At 34.5% G+C, this 18,453-nt stretch overlaps 1 protein-coding gene across 1 annotated transcript in view; it reads right to left on the bottom strand.

Moving 5' to 3' along the window:
- LOC106875281 (uncharacterized) overlaps positions 1-18,453 on the bottom strand; it is a 35,963-nt gene that overhangs the window by 4,022 nt on the left and 13,488 nt on the right. Inside the window, exons 7-9 of the mRNA XM_014923366.3 lie at positions 15,960-16,110; positions 11,556-11,749; positions 8,129-8,318 (exon numbers count right to left, since the gene is read on the bottom strand). Coding sequence (XP_014778852.1) covers positions 8,129-8,318; positions 11,556-11,749; positions 15,960-16,110 — 535 coding nt within the window. The remainder of the gene's footprint in view (positions 1-8,128; positions 8,319-11,555; positions 11,750-15,959; positions 16,111-18,453) is intronic.

Genomic DNA, 18,453 nt, shown 5'->3' with positions numbered 1-18,453 from the left:
ACCACTCTCTCTCAACAACGCTCCACATGTAATAGTCCAATGGATTGAGATCTGGGAAATTATGAGGCCAAATGTTAGGGTTACGTGATCATGGAAATTTTCAGCCATCCATTCCTGTGTTACTAGAGCCATGTGTGATAGTGCAGAGTTTTACTGAAACACATATAGCCTTCCATTCCATATGCTGTCTAGCCAGGGCTTAACAATTATTTCCAGGACCTCAATGTAGGTGTCAGAGTTAACTTTAAGGCCTTGTGGAAAGAAGTAAAGAGGAATCACATGTTCTTCAATACTGACAACCCCTAAAACCATGACAAATGCAGGAACTTCAGAAGGGTCTGCGCATAACCATCCGTCATTTCTTCTGTTAACTTTTTGATCTTGGTTGAAGTTTTTCTCATTTGAAAAAAAACCAAATCTTCTTCTGTTGGATTTTTCAGTTTGATTAAGAACGTTTTAAATCTGATATAATGATTTTCTTTTGCTTTTTCTGACAAACTGAACTTTCCTTATCATATAAGATTTATATCTAATGTCATTGTGGACAACATTTCTGACTGTTCCTTCTGACACATGGAAATCTTTTGCAATTGACCCTATGGACCTTCTGGGATTGTAATCAATGGTCTGTTGAACTTGCCGGATACATTCAAGTGTTCTGATGATTTCAGAGCATTTAGAATGCTTTTCATGCTTTGATACTGGTGATAACATTTCCATCTTCAGTCTCTAACTCCTTACAAACTTTGTAGATGAAAGATCTGGCAACTTTTAAAAATCAAGATATTTCTAAATTGCTATGCTCAGCCTTTATAACCACAATAACAGCATGCCTCTTCATTTCTTGAGTAAGCTGAGAGTCTGCCATTATTATTTTCTGAAACAAAGATTATACAGAGTTAGCAAAGTATGCAACAATGACCAAAAAATTGTATGTCCTCAAATACCTTATGCACCCTGTATATATGTATACATATATATACATGTAAATATGTGAAGGCACATGGCTTAGTGGTTAGGGCATTCGGTTCACGATCGTAAGGTCGTAAGTTCAATTCCTGGCGACGCGTTGTGTCCTTGTGCAAGACACTTTATTTCATGTTGCTCCAGTCCATTCAGCTGGCAAAAATGAGTAGTACCTGTATTTCAAAGGACCGGCTTTGTCATGCTATGTGTCATGCTGAGTCTCCTTGAGAACTACGTTAGGGGTACACGTGTCTGTGGATTGCTCAGTCACTTGCACATTAATTTCATGAGTAGGCTATTTTGTTGATTGTGTCAGCTGGGACCCTTGTCATCGTAACCGACGGAGTGATTCTATTCCTACATGTGTTGTCGTCGTCGTTTAACGTCCGCTTTTCATGCTAGCATGAGTTGGACGATTTGACTGAGGACTGGTGAAACCAGATGGCTACACCAGGCTCCAATCTGATTTGGCAGTGTTTCTACAGCTGGATGCCCTTCCTAACGCCAACCACTCAGAGAGTGTAGTGGGTGCTTTTACGTGTCACCTGCACGAAGGCCAGTCAGGCGGTACTGGCAACGGCCACGCTCATCTCGTGTGTATATATATATATATATATATATATATATATATATATATATATATATATATATATATATATATATATGTGTGTGTGTGTGTGTGTGGATGTATACAAACATACACACACACACACATATATATATATATATACATGTATATATATATATGTGTGTGTATACATATATACATGTATATGTATAGACATATATAAATGTATGTGTATATATCTATATACTAGCAGTATAGACCGGTTTTGCCCGAGATTAAGTTAGGATTATTAAGCTAATCAAGTTCTTTATTTCAAACCAAACTAAGTAACATCAACGTCAGAATCAGTGTCGCGATGGGAGCGTATGGCTTGGGAGGTTGATCGGCAGAGGTGATCAGGATACACATGCCAGCCCTTTGAAAACACCACCCCATCATCTAACGTCTCTTTGCCCATGGGTTGGGAACCCTTCCAGCGAGGAAAATAGAATGCCCAAAAGGGCTCCCGATTCTGTGTCAGAAGTGGTTATGTTCAGATCACAACTAAGTCTTAAGTATATGTGTATATATATATATATATATATATGGGCAACACACACACACACACAGATACACACATGTACGTACATACACCAATTGCATACATATTTTTTGTATGCAAACATGTTCGTATGTGTGTGTGTGCGTTGCCTGTATATCAACAAAACACATTTTTCCTCGATGGAAAAAAAACAACATAAGTCTTAACAAAACCTTACTCGTCACTAGAAAGGGACTTAACTCCTGTTTGTAAACAATTGTGATTTCTCCGACTTGAAAATTGTTAAAAGTTTTGGTTGAAAATTTAATTTTACAGCTATTTGCTGGTGCCTCTGGGAAAAATAAGTTGACGAAAATACAGCTAGGGTCATGGCGAATCTCCTCCTAAAATTGGAGCAACATGCATGCTAATCTGTGGAGTGCATAAATTACATTCATGTACACACACACACACACACATCCTGCCTTTTATATATACAGATATATGCATATTATATATATATATATATATATATATATATATATATATATATATATATATATATATATACATACATACATATATCATATATATATACATGTATACATATATATATATATACATGTATATATATGTGTGTGTATGTATACATATATACATGTATATGTATACACATATATAAATGTATGTGTATATATCTATATATACATGCATATCATAATAAAGAAAACTGCTTATTAATTTAGTTACTAAAAGAAAATTAAAATCTATGCTGTCTAGAACATTCTTAAAAATTCCACTTTCAATAAATTTTAATCAAAATGTGGTTTTGGGGATTTTTTTATTATTGAAGACTTCAACTACATTATTCTATCAAAAAAGTTATTTTAATTCACCAGCAGATAGTCAGCTTTCTGTGGGCTTTTTTCACACCATACACTGCAAGATAATTTTTTTCCTACTATCTCTCTTTCCATTTCTTCTTTGTTTACTACCTTCATTCCAATTAGTCATTTTTCTTTCTCTAGCCTCATAATTTTCCTTCCTCTCTCTTATCTGCATCATTTTTTGTTTGCAACATCATACTCCCCATTTGTCTGTGTTCTCTCTCATTTCATTTGCATCCCTTAGTCTGTTATTTCATTTAACATTTTTCATCTTACTGTGCACATTCTGTTACTTTCACTTTCTTCCCTTGCAATGCTCTCTCTCTCTCTCTCTCATTCACTCCTTACTGCCTCTATTCAATTGTTCTCATTATAAATAAGTGATTACAAAGTTGTTTTTTTTTTAGGGACAGAATGTTTGTGAAAATTTTTGCAACATATCTATTTATTATATCAAAATTACATAGAAATTTTACATTTGAAGTTTTGTTTCATTATGCACAAATATGTAAACCATAGTCCTCTGAATAATGAAAGTGTTTGGTTATTTTCTGTGCCTTTGTCAAGGCACAGAAGTAAAAATATTAAGTAAAATATATTGATTTCATTTCAATTATTGATTACAATACAATAATACAATATACGCATTGTTCTATTTGTTTCTACTTTAGAATTTTTCAATACAACATGGGCCATTCAAAAAAATGTAAATAAAAAAAAGAATGTCTAACAGCAAAAGACACAACAGCAAAAGGGAGAGCACAATCAGAGAAAACCAAGGCAAAATGACTGAAATACGTGTCAGAATACACATGTAGGGGTGGAAAATAAGCTTCTGCTTTTGCAACACACTTCAGACTGGCTGGGGAATCTCAAGAAGAGAATAATTCATTCAAAACAATATGCTGAGCCAGCTTTCAGTCTGTGAAAACTGAGTTGCTAATGGATAACTGTCACCAAATGGACAGGTTATGTAGGCAAATATCTCAAGTAGATGGTAGTGAGATGTAGACAATAACAGCAGTGCAAACAAACAGGATGAAATGTAACAAAACTGAATATGTACAACAGAATTAATAGGAAAACTTTCAGAGTAGGAACGAGATTGTCAAAGGATTAGCAATGCATGCTAACTTGATCGAATTTCAGACAGGCTCCATTCTGTTATACATTCTAATAATCCAGGGATTTAAAAAAAAAAAAGATATTCTTCGTCGATGTTTGCTCACTCTGCAAAATTTACAGATATCTGATGAATCAAAATGAAATCCTCATGTTGCTTCAAGGAGAAGGTAAAATCAAACAAACTGAAGCCTTCTTCACCAAATATTTTGAGATATTTCAATGTTTCTTATACCAGAAACAGGTTTCTAGGAAAGACACATTCACATAACAATAAAGTGGCATTGGCTCAATGAGCTACACTGCTCATTGTTGTCTTCTATATATAAAAATAAGACTATATATATATATGTATGTATATATATATATATGTGTGTGTGTATATATATATATATATATATATATATAACATGTGCTGTCAGTAAAAATATTTGTTAATTATGCACATGCTTTCATAAATTGTTCAAAGTGAAAGTCTTTTTTTTAAGTGTGTTGTATTGTCTATGTTGAAAGACACAGAAACACACAAACAACCAAAAAAAAGAAATTCATATACATACATGCATACATACATACATATATATATATATATATACATATAACCTTCTTTTGAAGTCTGTGCTGTATCGTACTGAAAGGCTTGCACTTAAAATTCCTGCATTTTTAATATAACTTGTTAGTTACTAAGGTAACAACACTACCTATCTATCTATCTATCTATCTATCTATCTATCTATCTATCTATCAGACACACACACATGCGCTCTCTCTCTCTCTCTCTCTTTGTCACTGTATTTTTCTCACAACAACTTTTCTCCTCCCCTTCTTCTAAAAGTACATTGTTATGTATGTTTTGATTCCTCCCCTTTTTTCTCTCGCTCTAATAGATGACGTGATGGACAGACAGACAGGGCTCTGCTTCCCTTTTATAATATAAGATTAACAATGCCAATGGTTTCATTTGAAAAGAATTGCCTCAATTATCAAAGTAATCCACTGAAAAGTGCTAGTAATTGCCTCCATTTTGCATGAGAATATACGAGGTTACATGAGACTATGTGTGACTTCAATATGAATACACCGACATATGTATATATATATATATATATATATATATATATATATATATATACACACACACACGCACACACATCATCATCATCATCGTTTAACGTCCGCTTTCCATGCTAGCATGGGTTGGACGATATATATATATATATATATATATATATATATATACACGTATATATGTATATATATATATATATATATATATATATATATATATATATATTTACACATATCTATGTGTGTGTGTGTATACACATACACATAGATAGATAGATACATACATACATACATACATACATACATAAATTAAATAGATAGATTGGCTGAATAAAGTGAGTGTTTTTTAGAAAACTATTCAGATAATTTTATGCAGATGACATACATTAATAACCTACTTGCCATCACATCCAACAGTGTCCAAGCATATGCAAATGGCATGGACCTTCATTCTCCAACCATGCACCATCCACCATCTACATACATTGAGACGTCACATACCAACCTACTTTGATTCCATGAATGGAAACCTTGAATGAATTCTTCATTGAAGTTGTGACAGTCTTGTCTATTTTAGCACAAGAAAAATAATTAAAAAACTCAAACACTATTCATATTAAGAAGAAAAAAACACTGCCCTACCCCTCTAAATATGAGTGGCACTTGGCTAGAGCCCTCACAAAAGTGCTGGGTTCACTCAAGATCTCTTCTGATGAAACCTTATCCTCAGCATAGCTAGAGTCGCATTTTGAATGCTGGTTCTCCTCAGGGTCAGAAAATATGTTAGTCCTTAACAACCACTAACACTTTATGAGGTTCAATTAAGGATCACAATGGAATACTGCTCTATTATCTGAGACAGTGTTTCTGCTATGCATAGAGGCATCCTGGACCACATCTCAAGAAGGGTCTCTTAACTGATTGGCATTAAATTATTAATGGAACATTACAGCCTCTGACCCACAAGTGTGCTGTCTCTTCACTGTGTCTCATCTATCACCACTGTAATGGCCTCTGGTTCTCAGAGAATGTTGCTCTCATATGTTCATTACTTAGATACCCCCAACTCACTTGCCTTTCTACCTTTCATCACTCTTGTCTCACTCCATCACCACCCCAGCCCCTTGTCCCCTGCAGTATCCACTAGCTCAGTATTTCTTCCCCCAGGACATCAGTCATCCAGAATCTTTTCCCTGCTCATGTCTTTCTTGCAAGTGCTGACCTACAACAGTTTAAATGGAACATTATCAGCATCAAACTCACAAATCTCAGAGGGTTTACACATGTGTACTCTTCTTTCCTCCAAACTCAGTAAGCAAAGTTGGTTTTTAACAATGTTCAATGTATTATAATTTTGTAATTACAGTCAGATACTACTAAATGCTTATAAATTCCAGCAGACATTAATATCTAATTATGTTTTTGCCTCTGTTAAAAAAGCATGATACCTGAAACTTCCAGTCATATATCTATAATTTGCATATAAACAAACATTATTTGTTACATATACATGAAAATTTGTAAAGCAAAAACAAAAAAATCTAATAAAAATATACATAAATACATATATACATGAATATATAAATAGATACATTATCTGTAATAATAATACAAAAAGAGATACAAGTTCAATCACAACCAAATTTCAACTTTACAACTACATCTTACTTAACTACAAAAAAATAGCCAAATGATTGCCTTTAAAGTACACCAAGTAGTGAAACTCATGTATATAGTTTACTAATATACATGTCTTCTGCTAACATATAAAACATCTTAAAAGAAAAATGTAATTTGTTTTGCATACAACAAATAAATCAGTGATAAAGCAGGGATAAATTTTTCATCAACTGATTTGAACTTTTTTTTTGTTTTTCGTTTTCCCTTATTTTTGATAGGAAATCAGTTGCTATATTAACCCTTTTGTTACTATACTTCTGTTGAAATGCACTGCCTTGTTTCAGTTGATTTTGAAAATAAAGAATTTAGTAAAGTACTTTTGTCATTATTAAGCTGATGTATGAAACATAAATTGACACGAAATTTTGATGGAAGGTTTAAATTTAAATCCTATCAAAGAATCAGAGGTAGTCTAAAACAAATTTGTATCAAAAGAGTTAATATTACAAAACACTCTTTTTAACCTTTTAGCATTTAAACCGACCAGATCCAGCCCAAAAATTCTACCTGTTTCATACTGCAAGAGGCCAGATCAACCTCTTAGACCTACTCTACAATGTCATTCTAAAAATTAACAATCACATCATTGAAATCTTGAAGCTATGAGATAATAATGCATGGTTAATTGAAAACAGTGTGAATAAGTAAATAATCATTACACTTAACAGGGTGATCTAATTGCTAAAAGGTTAAAATACAATATAAGTCATTGATTCCCATTTCATGCTTCATCACTCTCACTCACCAAATTTTATAACTGTTTTACTTCAACAGAATATTTATATCCCCAAACCCGTTTCTTTTACCTATTTTCAAAGCTCTCCTCTCTACAAGATATTATTTCTCCAAATCTGCCACTCTATTTTCATAGCTGTTTTAGCTTAGCAAAGTTCAGAAGTGACATTTCTTAAATAGAATTTAGTGCTTTGCCTTTCTAGCCTTTCTATCTCTTTAACAATCTTTAAATAACACTAGGATCTGCTCCACACTTCACTCCCCCCTCTCTCTCTCTTTCTCTCTCTCACTGTAAATAACAATTTTGTTTACTTTACAAGCAGTTTTAAGTTATTCATTTCCTAATTAATGAAGGGTTTACACTCTTGTTACTGTTTCTCCAGTTTGCAAAATGGAGAATTACAATTTAAATCTATCACCCAATGGTCAGAAAACTAAATCAGATGTTTGTAAAAAAATCAATAAATTGTTCAACATTCAAGCTACCCATTGGTGAAGGAAATGAAATATGTTGCTTAATGATATCTTAATTATTTTCACAACGTTGTTTTTGTATGAGAAGAGAAACTACATAGTTCTTACTCTTTTCATACTCAAAGTCTGAACTCCAGTAGACTGGTAATTTTCTTTAAGTTCGGTCTGTTGTTCTTCACTTGAACTGTCAGATTCCACATTTCCAGGTTGAGAAGAGCGGGGAACAAAGCCAATGTCCCCTAGGTTGTAGTGAGCTGGTGGAATATCTCTTCCCTTTAGTTGAATAGGTGGCAAATTTCTTGAAAATAATAAACAACAGAATTATTAACAATGGTCATTCAGTCATTTGTTCATTCATTCATACGTACATATCAAACATTTAAGCTAAACTTTAGATGGATTTGTTTACAAACCAATATGATATGCACTTGTGAAACACGCCAAGGGGAAACAAATATTGACCCAGCAGTTAAAAGTGGTACTGAATGAAAGAAAGAATCCATCCATCCATTATCATCATTCACTTTTTGATGCTTGCATGGATCAGATGAAATTAGCTGAGGAAAATTTTCTATAGCAGGATGCTGTTCCTGTCACCAACACTCACTGGTTTCCAAGTAAGATAAATTTTCCCTGTGGGTGGATATGTTTCCATGGAAACCTAGAAACAAAAGACTTGTATGATGGGAATACTCATTTACAACAGTCACACAATGCCAAGACAAGAAGACACCAATTTACACACTGACAAGTGCACACACACACACACAGCAGGCATTTTTAAAGTTTTCATTGACCAATCCACTCATAAGGCTTTGGTCAACCCAGGGCTACAGCAGAAGACACTTGCCCAAGATGTCCCACAGTGGGACTGAACCAGAAAGCGAGTGGCTGGGAAGCAAGTTTTGTAACCACACAGCTATTCTTGCACACACCACACACAGACACATACACACACACACACACACATCACACACACCACACACACATATGGGGAAATATTACCTTATTTGGAAACAGATGTTTTGGCAACAGGAAGGGCATCTAGCCATAGAAAATCTGCCTCAACAACATTCCATGCATTCCACCTGACCCATACAAGTGTGGAAAAGTGGATGTTAAAACAATGATGATGTTGATGATAATATATATTCTTTTACTGCTTCAGTCATTAGCCTACAGCCATCCTGGGGCATCATCTTCAAGTTTTTAGTCAATATTTGTTTTTCCTCATATAGATTAATAGAGTACTATACAGAAGATTTGAAAGACAATCTAGGACTGACTTTCAATTTCAAATGAAAAAATTCATAGAAAGATTCAAATCTTACATTTCTAAATTTTTTTGATGAAATTATCAAATCTGATGTTATCAAAGAAATAATGACATGTAGGAAAATAATGGTCTTGAATTTTGATACAAGGACAGAGATTTTTTTGTAAGAGGTGGAGATTAGTCATTTACTTTGACCTTGGTTCTCAATAGTACTTATTTTATCAACCCTCAAAGGATAGAAGCTAAGGTCAACCTTAGCAAAATTTGTACTCAGAACATAGTGAGTTACAAGAAATGCCACTAAGTACTTTGTCTGATGTGCTAGTGATTCTGCCAGCTCACCACTTTAACTTGGAGGAAAATAAGTAATTTCATGCAAAATAATAAACCTCACTATTGAGCTCTGCAAGATGAAAGGAAAATGATGCATGCACAAATAAAATACGTGTGGAAAGAATACATAATACAAGGGAACTGTAATGTGAGGAACAAAATATGTTCACCTACCTCTCGTGCTAGTATGCATCATTTATCATTTTAACAAGAGCTTAATGAACAAGTTTTATTATTTTGTGAGAAATTGATTTATATTATTTGTTTCTTAGTGACTGCTGTTTTAATAACATCAAATTTAGCCATGTATGGATGATATTAAGGACATGTGGTAAGAACGTCCCTGGAAAGAACAATAGGGCAAATTTTATGGGCAAAAACTAGCCAGAAGGAGACCCAGGGTAGAACATGAAGATGGTTGGATAACATCCATGAGCTCATTTGGTCTCACTTGGAGATCCAGCTGGATTAATTGGAGATAGTTGCTTCTGACAGGACTCAATAAAGGACATGCTGAAGGATTCTGCTCCCATAACTCTTCCAGGGATAAGTGGGCAAAGAAGATAAGATGAGATGGACGAACACAACAAAATTCAGTGAATATATTGTTCAAGTGTTCAGTTTGGAAAGTTCAAGATACAGCTCATAACAACCCCAACAATAGAGAAGGGAATGAATGTAACAATAATATCAACAAAAATATTTGTAAACAAGACTTATTGGGGCAAGCGAAAGCGAAACCATCAATGGCACCTGTGCCCAGCATCACATTCCTGGCACTTGTGCCAGATGGCACGTGTAAAGACATTCGAGCGAGATCGTTGCCAGTGCCGCCGAACTTGCTCCTGTGCAGGTGGCACGTCAAATACACCATTTTGAGTGTGGCCGTTGCCAGTACCGCCTGACTGGCCTTCGTGCAGGTGGCACGTAAAAGCACCTACTACACTCTCAGAGTGGTTGGCGTTAGGAAGGGCATCCAGCTGTAGAAACTCTGCCAAATCAGATTGGAGCCTGGTGCTAGCATGGAAAGCGGACGATAAACGACGATGATGATGATGATGATGATTCTGAAATATGATTAATCATTGAGCTTTGATTGGTGACCAAAAGTACATTAGAGAATAGGTCATGCATTCATCTATTCAATTGTTATATGTAGAACATGTAATAAATGTATTTATTCACATGCAAAAATATGCAATATTTTCTTTCATGTCTCTGATATGTGTAAAATACACAAAAACTAAGAAAATGACTGTTGTTAATGCAGTTTTAATAATGATAAAAAAAATTAATAGATTTTTCTTTTCTAAATAAGTGATCAACAATCAGGGTTTGGCAATCAGTTAGTATTTGGAAATTGCTCAATAAATATGAATTGTGTTTATATATTCATTTACTCTTTTATTTGTTTCTGCCATGCAGCTACATTCATGCTGGAGCACCATATTTTATTTTTGAAGCTGCGACTTGTTGAATGGAACCATGTAACTTGCTGTGAAGTCCCATCTTTAATTTCAAACATAACACACACACACACACATGTGCATATGAGGATTGGTTTTCCTTTCAAATGCTATCTTGTAAACATAACTGTATTCTCATTTTATCTTTTCTAAGGTTTTTACAAATTTTCATATGAAATCCTTAGTCTGTTTGAAACACTTGAGTGTCATTGATAATTCACAACTATTTGGAAGGTTCAAAGTGAAGCATCTTTGGTATGGCCTAATACCCAGACTGCAGTGGCTATTTTCACTTTGTGACTTTGCCATGACTCAGGTAAAGGCAATGGAGAAGCTGTGCAATAAATTCACGTGAAGGTGGCTGGTATACCATATCATCTACTCCTTAATTAGTAGATGGTACAGTATCATAATACACACAAATCTACCCCAACTCATACATACAGAAATTTCAACTTACATTATTTTCTTCTTCTCTTGAGGTTTAATTGTATCAGTTTGTAGAGAACGTGATCGATTTAAGTCTGCAATTCCTGGTCCTAATCCAAGAACTCGGGCTGTATTTAATATCATGAGCAAATGTTGCATCATATTATCTCGGTGAGTTCCTATCAATTCATGTGACTCTGATGTGTTATCATCTGCCTCTAAAGACTGCAAAATAATTAAATTTGATAGTAGTAAATTAAATATATTTTTTTGAAAGACTAAGGTTTTTTCAATATTCATTAGGTTAGGAAATTCACTTAAAAATACATAAATTAAGTGCAAAACTTTTTAACCCTCTCAGGCCTGGGCTCTGGGTGCCTGTGTCTAGCTTTACTCCCTACCTGGTCTCCTGAACAAAAAAAATAAATAGTTGTATACACAGCTGAAGAGTAATGATTGCAGGCAAACTAAAGGACAGAATCACAAAAAAAAAAAAATTAGTAGAATAACAATAATAGGCCTATCTCTCAACAACCACCAGTGTTCTACCTTAGTATACCAGTCAGCCCACCATGTTGACCCTTGCTTGATGCATAAATACTTTTTGCAGTGGCTGCACCACAGTGCTGTCTTCGCCAGCTTCTCTGGGATGTCTTTATAAGCTACCTTAGGGCTACTCCTTTTGTATCTCTGGTGTTTTTCATTGTATGCAACACATACAAGGTTTGTAGATGTTTCAGTAGGTACTTCTGAAAAGAGAGACCTTTGGATATGGTGTAGGTCACATGACTCTTTTCATATTCACAAACAAGCAGATGAGAGATAATTTCCAATGAGGGCTAGGCAAAGTTCCTCCAGTTACCAAATGTTGCCTTTTAGCATTGAAAAGAATGAAAGAATTATATCAAGCTCACATGAAGAATTTTATAAACAGATGCCTTGGACATCTGTAAAGCTTGCTACTGTGGTTTAGATGGGTCATCTGGTCATTTTTATCACATCTACACATAAATTAGTTGTAGTCTTTCACAAGTTTGGGCATTGGTATTTCTGATACAGAGCCATGCTTGTTTCTTCTGCTGGCTGTTACAAAATCTGGGATATCATAATTTTATATCTGAAGAATCAGCTTTCTTTCCTGCCAACCATGCATACCACACTCCTATGATACAGATATTAGAAATTTCCACACTGGAATAGCTTCTGCACTTTTAGGGATTTGAGGACATGTTTCTAGTTCAGCATTGACATTCTCACAACTCCCATATGGATTTCATTCATAGCATATTTTGACAGGAAAACTGAGTTGTGGTACCCGTCCATCACAAGGACATAAGATTTATTTTCCAATTCAGATGATATGAATTAGTTGTATGACTGTATTCCCACCCAAACCAAGTTTTTTGTCAATGATTTCTCCTGCACCAGTGTAAATTTCTGCATTCATCACATAACCAGTCTCAGTTTTACACAATGGAAAAGATTTTATTCCCCATTTTGTAGGTTTATCCTTTATATACTGTTTGAGTGCATGTTAGATTTTAGAGGGAGTCATCCCCCTCTTCCAGGCTGAGATGCTTATGTGGTTTGTAGTAATATCAACATTTCTGCATGAAATTGGTTAGCATTGGTCTTACTTAATAAATTCTGTCAGTCTTGTCAATTGCCAGACCTTCTTCATCAATAACATACAGAAATGTCCAAATTGCACAAAACTGATCACAAGTCAGGATGCTACAAAAACCAGAAGTATTACCTAAAATGTCAGCACTGTCATTTGACCAGTAGTCCCTGTAACTAGGTTTCACACACAAATACTCCATATCAGCTGTGTGAGGGCCACTCTCAATTTCTTCACCTGAATCGCGACTTACGTTGCCATTTTCAGCAGTTTCATTCTCCGAATTACTTTCACTGTTTGCATAAGAGTAAACCTGTGGAAATTCTTGCTCACCTCGTCCAAAGCATGAATATCATCAATAATTCCTAACTGTAAAAAGTCTAGGCCTTGCTTGTTTACCAAAGTGGTGGGTTCACCACATACTCATTTTATCACAAAAAAAAAAAAATCCTTTTTTTTTTCCAATTAAAAACAGAAGTAAACAACAGCTATGGGGTTAGGCAATTAACAATGAGTCATAAACACACGTGACGACAAATCAGTTGTCTTTTTAGTATTCTATCTTCTTTTTCTACATGTGTTGTTCCTTACCACTTAATGGGAATCAGGTAGAGATTATGTTTAGGCTATTCACACTATAACAGGAACACAGCATGACAGGGTTATGACCCTGTTGAGTTTAGAGCAGTTAGTGCGTGTGTGTGTGTGTGTGTATGTGTGTGCGTGTATGCACGTGTGTGACTCATTCTTCCTGTTAAAGTATTGGGTGGGTTTGACTTCTGCTTCTTGTATGTGTACTACTTCGCTGACCTTTATTAGTGTTGGATTAATATGAGTGTATGAAAATGGAAAAGGAAGAAAAAAAAAGACCTTACTTCATGAAAAAGAAAATATCCTTACACCGCCAGAATGGAAAATGCTCTTCTCTGCTTTTTAAGCAAGAATGCTGATAAATAGAAGGGATCTATAACCTCTCTATTAAAAGCCATGGAAAGCATATAATGAAGCAGAATACAGTAACTGTAGAATATGATGAAGAAACAATTATCATTATTACTGGATACTCAGTCTTAGTCAAGAAAGAATGCATCCACAGACATGATAAAGTTCGGACTTACACTGAAAGTTATGCCAGAATCATGAGATACTGACAGAAAAGAGATGGTATAGATGTACAGCTGAAAAGGTCACACAGCCACATACCTCAGGATGTGCCAATACAAATAGACAGGGAGATCAAGGCTAACCAACCAGATATTGTTGTCATGCACAAGAATAATAAATGACTCCTAATCAATATATCTGTCCCAACAGATGATAATGTATCTCTAAAAATGTTAGAGGAATTAACATGGAAATAGAGATAACCTGACTGTGGGGACCTGTAAACAGAAACTATCCATATAATAATAGGTGCTTTGGGAATGATCAAATACCAATATAACACACAGGTCTGCCATTGAGTGGTAGCTTTAAAACAGAATGAATTGTCCAGCCATATGAGAGTAAAGTTACAGAAGCATCAAAGAGAATTGTTCCACTCAAATCAGATGTCACCAATTGCTTGATCTTAATTTAAGCTTTCTTTTTATCTAGAACTGAGAGGTATACTGTTCTAATCGTTAAATGTTGATGGTTAAATGGTTGCCTAAAAAAATTAAGAATTGTAGCTGTAGTGCACACTGTTTATGATCAGTGCCAGCCATGGACTGTGTAATATTTTTGATGTAAACTAGAACTTAGACTAGTACTTATATGGCACATGTAAACTCTATGGGTTTTCAAGCTCTTGTTATGCTTGATAAAGTATATCTTCTGTCACATTGAGGATTGGATAATGGACAGGCACAAAAACATTTAGGTAAAGCAGCTCTTCAACTTGCTAGGAGAATGTGAGACTGCAGCCTTTTTTTTTTTTTATCAAGTATTGTTCCAGTCTGAATCATCTTTTCATTGCATGTTCCATAGACATATAAAATAACTGTTTTTGATGGTCTACAAATGAGGTTATGCAGAAGCTGTCTGAGATTTAAATAGATCATTAAAATGCCTCATTTAAAAATCATATCTTCACGAAGTTAGTACGTGGTTTTAAATACTCCAGAAAATAGACAATAACTTATTTTCCCATTGTTTTACATGTATACAATGATATTAAATCATGTTTACTTAATGTACTTCTTAACTTGATGTTCTGCTTCATAATGTCCTTACCCACAATCCATCATTTTTTCCCTCTGATTCTCCCCACCACTTCCATAAATCTTGCAAAAAGGTCAAGGGTACTGCCTTTTCTCCTCTGATGAGGACAAAACCACAAAAACGAAAACATGAAAACTAAGAATAAGAATTGTTCTCTGATTGGAGTTCTTGGCCAAATATGAGAGGGTACTGGAAAATTCCTGGCTTTAAGGGTATCATGAAAGGCCTGGCTGGAAGCCCAACATTCTGAGTTCTTTCATAGGGCTTAGAAAAATTGAAGGACCACTGCACTAAGTGTATGAATCTGAGAGGGGAATATGTTGAATAAAATCATAATTAACTGATCCTCCTGGTATTTTCTTTTATTCAAAGCCAGGAACTTTTCAGCACCACTCATACTCTCAACAGAGAGGATACTGTTAAAGAGACGTTGCTCCTGTTTAACAGGGTTACATTTATAGTCCATCCAACATGATTCTACAGTTTCCATCAACCTAATTTCACTCAGAAGGCTTAGGTGGACACAAAGACATTTGTTCATGATTTCAAACTGAACTTCATAAGCCACACAAAATACTCTGAATAAATAGTTAAATGAACTTTTCAATTTACCAAGAGGTAATCCTTTATAGCAGCTGAAGCATCTTGAAGGATTTGCAATATCATAGAATTCTCTTCTCTGATATCATCAAACTTTGTCTCTGTATCATGCAACTTTTCGGTCAATTCTTTTGAATTCTGTAAGACAGTTCGAATAGTTTCCCTGAAAAACAAAAACAAAACAAAATAAATAGTAAGTAAGTAAGTAAGTAAGTATGTATGTATGTATGTACGAATGCATGCATGCATGCATGTATGTATGTATGTATTATATGTGTGTGTAGATATATATATGTATACATATATATAGTCTATCTTAACCACTTAAATATACATAATAAATAAACTCTAGACAGAAATAACTATTGGTGCTAATATGATCTACTAAATCCCTTGCAAGTGATACTCCAGAATGGCCACAAATAACTGAAGCGAGAAAAAGGTAAAAAAACAAATTAACAGTTGTTATGTAAAAACCCTTAAAAAAGAATATGGCTAAAGTGATTAGATTAGTACTTCAGAACTCTAAGAGGCAACTGTATGATTCTTCTTCAGTTCTGTTATACTAACCACCCACTTATTGAAGTGAAGAGAATAATAACAAAGTGTAATGATGGGAGATAATATGAATAATCATTACTACACTTTCATCTGATACTTTTAATTAAGACTGCTAAAACCTTTCATTTTCAGTTTTTTCTTCATATTCCAGAACAGAAAAAAATGTCAGGTTTGGAAAAAATTACTACATATTACCTTCAGGACTGTGATACAAGCAATGTGATAATATTCACAATAACAGTACTTTTAATAATAAAACCAAAATAAATTTTGTAACGCACATTTGCCAGTGCAATGTAGAAAGCACCCAAGCTGGCACAATGCAAAAGCACCCATACTTGTGCCACGTAAAAAGCACCCAGCACATTCTGTAAAGTGGCTGGTGTTAGGAAGGGCATCCAACCATAGAAACTAAGCCAAATCAGACTGGAACCTGGTGCAGCTCTCCTGCTTACCAACTCCAGTCAAATCATTCAACCCATGCCAGCATGAAAAACAGACATTAAACTATGATAATTATGATGATGAAATTACAGGGTGTATGTTGAACAACCAGCTAAATAGAATGTGGTTTCAAATTCACTGTATGACTTATGTAGTGCCTTTAGGAAGATCCCTTAATGTTACATGCACCTAACAGTAGATAATATGATACAGATTTTCCGACATTATTTTTTAACAAACTGGCACCTCATCCACTGAAGATTCATCTCTGCTTCTTAATGTAAATGGATTTGGAGCTAAATAATGTTATCATAAGCCACTGCAGATCATCAATCATATTTTATTTTCCATGGCAAACTATAAAATTGCTTCTTGTAATTTGACAATCTGTTTGCTGTTTTATATCCATATTTCTATGTTTTCAATTTTTCATCTTAAACTTTTACAAGTCAATACCAGTAGGAAAATTGTGAATAAAGAAAGTTCCAGAAAAAGACTTCAGAATGGAGTCTGGAATATTAGACAGTAGAAATGGTGAGAGAAGGAAACCTGAGTTTACTAAGTGGATTACTAGTTCAGTACATTTGGTTAGAATCCCATCAAGAATAAGGGCCAACTTAAAAGCACACTAAAGGTGATTACTGGAACAGCATACCTACACGAGTGTGCTACCCACAAATTTGTTTCCTAAGTTCCAAAAAAATGGATATTCTTTAATGAAATTTCCTGCAACTATGCTTCAGATTATATTTGAAATTATTGTGAAAAATTTTTTCTGTGAGTGGGAAGAGGAGTTTTGGAAAATTCCCATGAGTTAGCTTTGTTTCTTTTTTTTCTTTATTGCCCACAAGGGGCTATACATAGAGGAAACAAACAAGGACAGACAAACGGATTAAGTCGATTACATCGACCCCAGTGCGTAACTGGTACTTAATTTATCAACCCCAAAAGGATGAAAGGCAAAGTCGACCTCAGCAGAATTTGAACTCAGAATGTAATGGCAGATGAAATATCGCTAAGCATTTCGGCCGGCGTGCTAGCGTTTCTGCTAGCTCGCCGCCTTTTTTCACCTTTAACTTGCCATGAGTTTGCTTTGTTTCTGCATGACTTTCAGAAAAATAGGTATTTTTTAATGAAATTTTCTACAAATACCTTTCAGATGGAATAAATTACAATTATATTGAAATTTATTGTGAAAAATAAAAGTGTTGAGTATGTACACATACATACTGACACACATCACAATTGTTTTAGAAATTTCAAGTTTCATTTTGCAGATGTATGTGATGTGTGTCAATATGTATGTGTGTGAACCCATCAATTTTCTTTCTTTTATTTTTTCATATTGAATTCCAATATAATCGTAATCTATGCCATCTGAAAGGTATTTGTAGAAAATTTCATTAACAAAATACCTATTTTTCTGAAAGTTATGAGGAAACAAGCCGATATGTGTGAATTTTCCATAACTCCTTTCATCGCCTTTGGAAAAATATTTTTT

This window comes from Octopus bimaculoides, chromosome 1 (genome assembly GCF_046866305.1).
Source record: "Octopus bimaculoides isolate indiv1 chromosome 1, ASM4686630v1, whole genome shotgun sequence".
Classification (NCBI taxonomy): domain Eukaryota; kingdom Metazoa; phylum Mollusca; class Cephalopoda; order Octopoda; family Octopodidae; genus Octopus; species Octopus bimaculoides.
Note: the sequence above shows the minus strand (reverse complement) of the source record. Positions and strands in the feature narration are given on the sequence as shown.